The sequence below is a fragment of the Neopsephotus bourkii genome, unplaced genomic scaffold, assembly GCF_033783945.1.
Source record: "Neopsephotus bourkii isolate Nb327-2 ecotype Australia unplaced genomic scaffold, CSIRO-AGI_Nbou_v1 NB_281, whole genome shotgun sequence".
NCBI lineage: Eukaryota > Metazoa > Chordata > Aves > Psittaciformes > Psittacidae > Neopsephotus > Neopsephotus bourkii.
Genome location: NW_026900790.1, coordinates 2,186,436 through 2,195,874, shown reverse-complemented (window position 1 = coordinate 2,195,874; position 9,439 = coordinate 2,186,436). Strand labels below are relative to the sequence as shown.

Genomic DNA, 9,439 nt, shown 5'->3' with positions numbered 1-9,439 from the left:
CTCCTCTCCCAAAAGTAAACGCTTCTCCTCCGATCCCAAACTCCTCCCCTTCCAAAGCCGCTCTTCCCCGCCCCAAAATGCCTTCTCCCTCCCCCCAAGTCAGCTTTCCCCTCACAAAACCTAATATTTATCCCTCAAAACCCCACTTTCCCCTTCCAAAACCCCAACATTTCCCCTCAAAAACCCACTTCCCCATCACGAATCTCCACTTTCCACTCACAAACCCCGACATTTCCCCCTCCAAACCCCACTTTCCCCTCACAAACCCCATCCTTTATCCCTCAAGCCCCCACTTTCTCCTCACAAACCCCATCCTTTATCCCTCAAACCCCATCCTTTATCCCTCAAACCCCAACTTTCCCTCACAAACCCCATCCTTTATCCCTCAAACCCCCACTTTCCCCTCACAAACCCCATCGTTTATCCCTCAAACCCCAACTTTCCCTCACAAACCCCGACATTTCCCCCTCCAAACCCCACTTTCCCCTCACAAACCCCATCCTTTATCCCTCAAACCCCACTTTCCCCTCACAAACCCCATCCTTTATCCCTCAAATCCCAACTTTCCCTCACAAACCCCAACATTTCCCCCTCCAAACCCCACTTTCCCCTCACAAACCCCATCCTTTATCCCTCAAATCCCAACTTTCCCTCACAAACCCCAACATTTCCCCCTCCAAACCCCACTTTTCCCTCACAAACCCCATCCTTTACCCCTCAAGCCCCAACTTTCCCCCTTGGGAGACCACCCCTTTCCCTTCTCCCCGAACGCGATCCCCCGCCTCAAACTCCACTTTCCTCCCCAAAACCCCTCCCCTTCCCTGCCCGCTGCAAGAAAAAGTAACTTTTTCCTCACAAAAAGGCACTTTTTTTCCTCACAAACACCCGGTCCCCGCCCCGGTCTCCTCAGCCCGCCCCGGCGGGGGGCGCGGGGCCGTGGCGGGCCGGGCCGGGCCGCGCTGAAGGGGGAAGGAGGAGGAGGAGGAGGAGCGGGGCCGCTCCGCTCCCGGCGAGCTCAACAAAGGGCGGCGGGGCATGGCGGGCGGCGGGGCCGCGTAGCGCCGGTGCGGGCCGGGATGGCGGCGCAGGGCGGCGGGTGGCGGTGGGCGCTGGCGCTGGGCATGGCGCTGGCCCTGGGCGGCCGCCGCTGCCCCGCCGCCCCGCTCCTCAACTCTTCGGCCGTGCCCGAGCGGTGCCGCCGCGCCGCGTCCTGCGAGCAGCTGCGGTTCGGGTCCTGCCTGGGCTCGGCGCTGCCCTACGCCGCCACCTCCACGTTGTTGGCCACGGACTCGGCTTCGCAGGAGGAGGCGCACGGGAAGCTCCTGCTCTGGTCCGGTACGGGACGCACCGGGGCGAGGCCCGCGCCGGGCCGGGCCGGGCGCTGGCGGGGAGTGGGTAAAGGGGAGCCCGGAGCGGTGTGGAGGGGCGCAGGGGGTGGAATGCGGTGCAGGGAAGCGTGGTAGGGGCATGGGGATGGGTGCGGGGTGTGTGTGTGGGGGGGCTGTACAGAGCGGGATTGGGATGGGTGCAGCATAGGAACCTCGGTAACAGGGGCCTGGAGATGGGGACGGTATAGAGGGGAGCTGTATAATGGGGGATAGTACAGAGAGGGAGCAGTATAGCAGGGGACAGGAGATGGGTGCAATACAGATAGCTGTATAGCAGGGAATTGGGGTTGGGGACAGTACAGAGGGGAGCTGTATAGTGGGAGATAGGAGTATCCTACATGAGGCTGTATGGAATGGGCTGCAGATGGGTGCAGTGTAGAGGAGCAGTATAGCAGGGGACAGGAGATGGGTGCAATACAGATAGCTGTATAGCAGGGAATTGGGGTTTGGGACAGTGCAGAGGGGAGCTGTATAGTGGGAGATAGGAGTATCCTACAGGAGGCTGTATGGAATGGGCTGCAGATGGGTGCAGTGTAGAGAGGAGCGGTATAGCAGGGGACAGGGGGTGGGTGAAGTACACATAGCTGTATAGCAGGGAATTGGGGATGGGGACAGTGCAGAGGGGAGCTGTAGAGTGGGAGATACGAGTATCTCACAGGAGGCTGTATGGGATGGGGCTGGAGATGGGTGCAGTGTAGAGAGGAGCAGTATAGTGGGGAACAGGAGGTGCGTACAGTCTAGGAAGGTGTATAGAAGGGGACTAGAGATGATAGACAGGAGCAGTATAGCAGGGATTGGGGACACATACAGTATAGCAGGGTACAGGGGGTGGGTGCAGTACAGATAGCTGTATAGCAGCAGATTGGGGATGGAGACAGTATAGAAGGGAGCTGTGTAATGGGGGATAAGGGATGAGTATGGTATAGAAAGGTGTGTGGAAAGGGACTGCAGCTGGGTACGGAGTAGAGGGGAGCAGTATAGCAGGGTGTGATACAGGAAACTAATAGGGGACAGAGATGGGTGCAGTATAGGGGGGAGTAGCATAGCAGGGGATTGGGGATGAGTACAGTACAGAAAACTATAGTAAGGGCAGAAGATGGGTACAGTGTAGAGGAGAGCTGTATAGTGGGGGATTTGGGATGGGTACAGTATAGAAATCTGTATAGCAGGGTTATGGGAATGGGTACAGTGTAGACAGGGGCAGTATAGTAGGGGTATGGTCTGGGTACAATATAGAGAGGGAGCAGTATATCAGGGGATAGGGCATGAGTATGACAGAAGGCTGTATAAAATGGGCCTGGAGATGGGTACAGTATAGAGAGGAGCAGTACAGCAGGGGACTGTGGATAGGTACAGTACAGAGGGGAGCAGTATAGTGGGGAATAGGGGGGATGGGGTATAGCATATAGGAGAGCAGTATAGCAGGGAACTAGGTACAGTATAGAGGAGCAGCATAGCAGGGTACAGTATAGGTGAGGCTTGGACGTGGGCACAGTATAAAGGGGAGGGGGACCAGGGATGGGGACAGTATGGAGGGGAGCAGTATAATGGGGGACCACGAAGGGGTACTGTACATATACCTGTACAGCAATGGGCCGGGGATGGGTACAGTATGGAGGGCAGCAGTATAGCAGGGACCAGGGCTGAGTCCATGTGGCAGGGGAGCAGCACCCCAGATATATTATAGAAGGGTCCTGGTGCTGAGCTGATGGGCGCATGGTGGGGCCTGCCCCATCCCATCCCCATGTGTGGGGCCACAGGGGCGGTGTCCACGCAGGGTGGTGACAGCGTTGTCCCCACAGGCCTGCGCAACGCCCCGCGCTGCTGGGACGTCATCCAGCCCCTGCTCTGTGCTGTCTACATGCCCAAGTGTGAGGATGGGCAGGTGGAGCTGCCCAGCCAGACCCTGTGCCAGGCCACCCGGGCACCATGCACCATCGTGGAGCGCGAGCGCGGATGGCCAGACTTCCTCAAGTGCACCACAGACCGCTTCCCTGAGGGATGCCCGGTACGGGGGGCATACCACAGGCTCCATATCCCATTTAGTGACAGAACTGAACACGAGCTTGTGCTCAGGTGGCCAAGGAGCCACCAGCATCCTGGCCTGTACCAGCACCAGGGCGGCAGCAGGGCCAGGGCAGTGATGGTGCCCCTGCACTGGGCACTGGTGAGGCCGCACCTCGAACACTGTGTTCAGCTCTGGGCCCCTCACTGCAAGAGAGACATTGAGGGGATGGAGCAGGGACAGAGAAGGGCACGGAGCTGGTGCAGGGCCTGGAGCACAGGGGTGATGGGGAAGGGCTGAGGGACCTGGGGGGTTCAGTGTGGAGAAGAGAAGGCTCAGGGGGGACCTGATGGCTGCCTCCAACTGCCTGACAGGAGGATGGAGCCAGGAGGGGCTGGGCTCTGCTCCCAAGGAACAAGGGATGGGACAAGAGGAACCGGCCTCAAGCTGCACCAGGGCAGGTTTAGATGGAGCTGAGGAACAATTCCTGCCCCAGAGGGTGCTCAGGCATTGGAACAGGCTGCCCAGGGCAGGGCTGCAGGCACCGTCCCTGCAAGTGTTCACACAGCGTGGAGACGAGGCCTCAGTGCCATGGGGCAGTGGTGGCCTTGGCAGTGCTGGGAACGGTTGGGCTGGATGAGCTTAAAGGGCTTTTCCAGCCTGGCTGATTCCATGATTCTCAGGGAGCAGTAGGAGCAGGGAAGTGCCACTTGTTCCCAGCCCTCCATGGGGGACTGATGTCCACAGCCTTCACCATGAGGGTGCTGCCTCCTCCTCATGGCTTCACTTCTCCTCCGGCAGAATGAGGTGCAGAACATCAAGTTCAACAGCTCGGGGCAGTGCGAGGCACCGCTGGTGAGGACGGACAACCCCAAGAGCTGGTACGAGGACGTGGAGGGTTGTGGCATCCAGTGCCAGAACCCGCTCTTCACCGAGAAGGAGCACCGCGAGATGCACGTCTACATCGCGGCCTTCAGCTCCGTCACCATCTTCTGCACCTTCTTCACCCTGGTGAGACATGGGGCGACATGAGGTGGGGGTCCCCAAAAGTGGACCAGGCTCCAAGCTGGCCCTTTGTCCTCCTCCACCAGGCCACCTTTGTTGCTGACTGGAGGAACTCCAACCGCTACCCGGCCGTCATCCTCTTCTACGTCAACGCCTGCTTCTTCGTGGGCAGCATCGGTTGGTTGGCGCAGTTCATGGATGGAGCCCGTGATGAGATCGTGTGCCGCGCTGATGGCACCATGCGCCTGGGAGAACCCACGTATGTGTCACCTCCATCCCCATCCCACCAGTACCACGTTCCAGAAGGTGTCCTCTGGATCCTCCATGCCTCTTGGAAGGGGATGGAGATCTCCTTCCTCCTCCTTGTGCAGTTGTGATGCTCTTGTCTCACCTCACCCATAGCTCCAACGAGACGCTCTCCTGCGTCATCATCTTCGTCATCGTTTACTACTCGCTGATGTCGGGGGTCATCTGGTTTGTCATGCTGACCTACGCCTGGCACACCTCCTTCAAGGCACTGGGCACCACCTACCAGCCGCTGGTGGGCAAGACCTCCTACTTCCACCTCATCACCTGGTCCATTCCCTTCGTCCTCACCGTGGCCATCCTGGCCGTGGCGCAGGTACCGGCACCGTGATCACACATCCTGGTGGTGACATGTGCAGGGAGAGGTGGCCACAGCCACCTCACTCCTTCTGTGCCCATCTCCCCAGGTGGACGGTGACTCTGTCAGTGGCATCTGCTTTGTGGGGTACAAGAACTACCGGTACCGGGCCGGCTTTGTCCTGGCGCCCATCGGGCTTGTCCTCATCGTGGGTGGCTACTTCCTCATCCAGGGTAGGTTTGGGCTCACCGTGCCATGGGGATGGGGTGACTGTGGGTGTCCCCCAACCCTGACCGCCTCATCCCTCCCCCACAGGGGTCATGACGCTCTTCTCCATCAAGAGCAACCACCCTGGGCTGCTCAGCGAGAAGGCAGCCAGCAAGATCAATGAGACCATGCTGCGCCTGGGTGAGTGCTGCTCCACTGGCACTGTTTCCATGGGGATTGGAGTGGGAATGGGGACATCGTGCTCCCTGGAAACCCCAACGGTCCCATCCCACATCCTGCGGGTGCCTTCAGTGGGGGATGAAGCTGTAGTGATAGAGCATGGCTCCTGTTGTCACTGGGGTCCAGCTAAACTGGGGCTGTCCCACTTCTCTTCCAGGCATCTTTGGCTTCTTGGCCTTTGGCTTCGTCTTCATCACTTTTGGTTGCCACTTCTATGACTTCTTCAACCAGGCAGAGTGGGAACGCAGCTTTCGGGAATACGTCCTGTGAGTGGGGCAGGGACAAGGATGGGGAATGTGGATGGGAACAGGAGGGCAAGTGGCATCCTAGGACCTTGATTTTAGTGGTGGACATGGAGAAGTGAAGGAGTCCCATGTCCCCCACCAGCATTCCCAGCACACCTCACTTTGCAGAGGTGTGTCACTGGGTGTCCCCTCCTTATGGCCAGTGTCCCCTGTCTGTCCCCACAGGTGTGAGGCCAACGTGACCATTGCCACGCAGACCAACAAGCCCATCCCTGACTGTGAGATCAAGAACCGGCCGAGCCTGCTGGTGGAGAAGATCAACCTCTTTGCCATGTTTGGCACAGGCATCTCCATGAGCACGTGGGTCTGGACCAAGGCCACGCTGCTCATCTGGAGGCGCACATGGTGCAGGTAGGACCCCAAGATGTCAGCCCTTCCTGTCCCATCCAACATCCTGAGGCGCTGGAGCTCTTTTGTCCCTCAATGAGTTGTGGGCTCACAGTAGGTGGCAGTGTAGGAATGGGGTGGCCTCTCTCACTCTGCAGGCATCTCATGTCCTCCTTGTGGGACACCTCCATCCGCAGGGGACCCATCCAGCTCAGTCCTATTACTTAGTGTCCCTGTCCAGAGGGAGATGGGGAGGGTCTCTTGTGCCTGGGCCACCCCATGTCCCTGCTGTGTCCTCAGGCTGACAGGGCAGAGCGATGACCAACCCAAGAGGATCAAGAAGAGCAAGATGATCGCAAAGGCCTTCTCCAAGCGCAAGGAGCTGCTGCGTGACCCAGGCCAGGAGCTGTCCTTCAGCATGCACACCGTGACACACGATGGCCCTGTGGGTATGTGGGCTGGGCTGCATCAGGAGTGTGAGCAGAAGGTCCAGGGAGACCTCTGAGACCCCACCTGCAGCACTGGGTGCAGTTCTGGTGTCCTCAACATCAGAAGGACATGGAGCTGTTGGAGCAAGTGCAGAGGAGGACACAAGGATGCTCAGGGGCTGGAGCAGCTCCTGTATGGAGACAGGCTGAGAGAGTTGGGGCTGTTGAGCCTGGAGAAGCTGCGTGGAGACCTCAGAGCAGCTTCCAGTGTCTGAAGGGGGCTCCAAGGATGCTGGAGAGGGGCTCTTCATCAGGGACTGGAGTGATAGGACAAGGGGTGATGGGTTCAAACTGAAACAGGGGAAGTTCAGGTTGGAGATAAGGCAGAAGCTCTTCCCTGTGAGGGTGCTGAGGCGCTGGCACAGGGTGCCCAGAGAAGCTGTGGCTGCCCCATCCCTGGCAGTGCTCAAGGCCAGGTTGGACACAGGGGCTTGGAGCAAGCTGCTCCAGTGGAAGGGGTCCCTGCTCATGGCAGGGGTTGGAACTGGAGGAGCTTTAAGGTCCCTTCCAACCCAAACCATTCCATGAGTCTGTGTGGGAGGGGCACATCTCAGCAGCTCCCTGCTGTCCCCGTTGTCCCCCATTGACCAGGCTCTCTGTTGTCCTTGCAGCCGGTTTAGCATTTGACATCAACGAGCCCTCAGCTGACGTGTCCTCAGCGTGGGCCCAGCACGTCACCAAGATGGTGGCCAGGAGGGGAGCCATCCTGCCCCAGGACATCTCCGTGACACCCGTGGCAACACCTGGCAAGTCCTTGGGGACTGGGGGGGGGGGGGGGTGATGAGCAGGGCTGGGAGGTGCTGGGGGGACACAGGGCAGGATGTGGCCGCTCTCACCCCATTGCACATCCCACAGTGCCACCAGAGGAGAGAGCCAACCTCTGGGTGGTTGAAGCCGACATCTCCCCCGAGCTGCAGAAGCGCAGCGGCCGCAGGAAGAAGAGGAGGAAGAAGAAGAAGAAGGAGGTGAGCCCGGACCCCGAGCGCTGCCTAGGGGGTTCTGCAGCCCCCTTAGCACCCAGCACCGTCCCCCGCCTGCCCCGCCTGCCCCCCCAGCCCTGCCTGGTCGCCTTTGCCCCCGACATGCTCCCGGGGCTCTCACCTGAAGCCGCCTTCGCCGGGCGACCATGGGACAACCGCCACAGAGCCAACGTCCTGCACCTCATCAGCAACCCCTTCTGCCCTGAGGGCAGCTCCCCGGAGGAGGAGAGGCCCAGCCCCAGCGCTGGGCACCAGCAGCACAATGGGGTTCCGCTGTGGCCCCCCAGGCCGGACCCCCGTGCTGGGGGGGTGAGGACTCAGGGCCGTCGGGCCGCCTTGGGCCCCATCCACTCCCGGACCAACCTGGTGGATGCAGAGCTGCTGGATGCTGATTCGGACTTTTGAGCCTTGGTGGGATGTTGTGAGCGGATGGGGGTGGCCCTGAAGCCTCATCCAGTGCCAGCAGCTTGTGAGGAGACTTGGGAACCCATCCTGACCCATTGAGCTCGCCCTGAGCATCCCTCCAGCCTGGCCACTGCTGATTTCTCCCCTTGGAGGACTGTGTCGCTCCCCAGGCAGACTCAATTCACATCCCGGCCCAGCGAGGTGCCAAAAGAAAGGTTTTGGGGTGTCCCCACGGCATCACTGTGAGAAGAGAAACTGCATGTTGATGGAACAAACCCCATCCAGGTCCTGCAGGGATCTATGGAGAAGGGGAACACTGCCTTTACCCCCCAGGACAGCGGTACCAGGCAGCGGGTGAGCACAGCTCAGGGTGGATTCTGGGGAGCTGCACCCCACACCTTGGGGTGCTGGGACCTGCTGCCACCCCTCACTCACTCTCTGCCCCCACTGTGAGTAGATGGTACGTAGAGCTTCCACACACGTGTGCCAATAGTTGTGTAATACACCGAGCCATGGTGCTGCAGCTGAGTGGGATGAGCTGATCCCTGCTCACAAGGTGTAGCAGCACCCTGGGGTGCACCCATTCCTCTGGGTGCACCCCTCATTCCTTCAGGGGTCCAAAAGTGCCTTCCAGCTCCCCAGAGAGCTGCACCAGACCCATACCACAGGGTTGGTGGGCTGGTGATCCCCGAGCAGGGGAGGTGGGGAGTCACTTTGGGGTGCTCCCTGAGCCATGATGCCTACACCAGGACCCAAACCAGGTGCTCTTGGGGTGCCCCCACCCCCTGAGCAAAGCTTTTTGTTATGTTTTTAACTAAACCTCCCCCAATTTACACTAAACCCATCCAAGTGCTGAGGTAGGAGGGCTCCAGTCCCTGCTGGTGTTTTCTATCTGTCCATTATCCCCCAAACCATCTTTATCAAACCCCAGTAAGCTCCTGGTGTTCCCTCTATCCCAGTGACCTCCATGGGTGCCTTTTGTTTGCTGTGTAAAGGAAAACCCTCCTGTATCAGTATTAAATTCACCACATTTCCAGTGCCAGCGACTGCCCTGGGCTCTTTGGGGAGGGGAAACGTTGCTGACTCCTAAAAGAGCTCCAGATGGCCTAAAAGTGACCTTGAACTGTTTAAACCCAGCTTTAAACTGCTTTAAAACCGGCTTTAACACCCGATCCTGGCTATCTTGCCAGCAGAAGGGACATGTGAGGGGCTGGAAGTGCCTGTGGGTGCTGTGAGGACTGTTTGAGGGGACAGTTAATGGGTTATGGCAGCAAACTGGGGAGGTGGGGGGGTCCCATTGCCAGCAGATGGCACTAGGAGTTTAGATATCCCCACACCCACCCTGGATACCCCGCATTTGGGGTGCTGTGGGTGCCTCAGGCAGAACATGGTCCCACAGGGGCATCCCCCATGCTGTGTACATGGTGCTTTTGGGGACAGAACATCTGCTTTTCGGAAGGTCCTTGTCTGATTTCACGTGGTTAT

The 9,439-nt window shown here is 59.1% G+C and overlaps 1 protein-coding gene across 1 annotated transcript; it reads left to right on the top strand.

The window, feature by feature from the left end:
* The first annotated feature begins 1,061 nt into the window (after positions 1-1,061).
* Positions 1,062-8,993, top strand: SMO (smoothened, frizzled class receptor). The gene is made up of 12 exons (XM_061346879.1): positions 1,062-1,335; positions 3,191-3,396; positions 4,195-4,404; positions 4,485-4,657; positions 4,801-5,020; positions 5,112-5,235; positions 5,318-5,410; positions 5,607-5,715; positions 5,920-6,105; positions 6,382-6,530; positions 7,181-7,315; positions 7,425-8,993. Exons 1-12 carry the CDS (start codon positions 1,077-1,079, stop codon positions 7,952-7,954), a joined length of 2,394 nt encoding a protein of 797 aa, XP_061202863.1. The 5' UTR covers positions 1,062-1,076; the 3' UTR covers positions 7,955-8,993.
* The last annotated feature ends 446 nt before the right edge of the window (positions 8,994-9,439 follow it).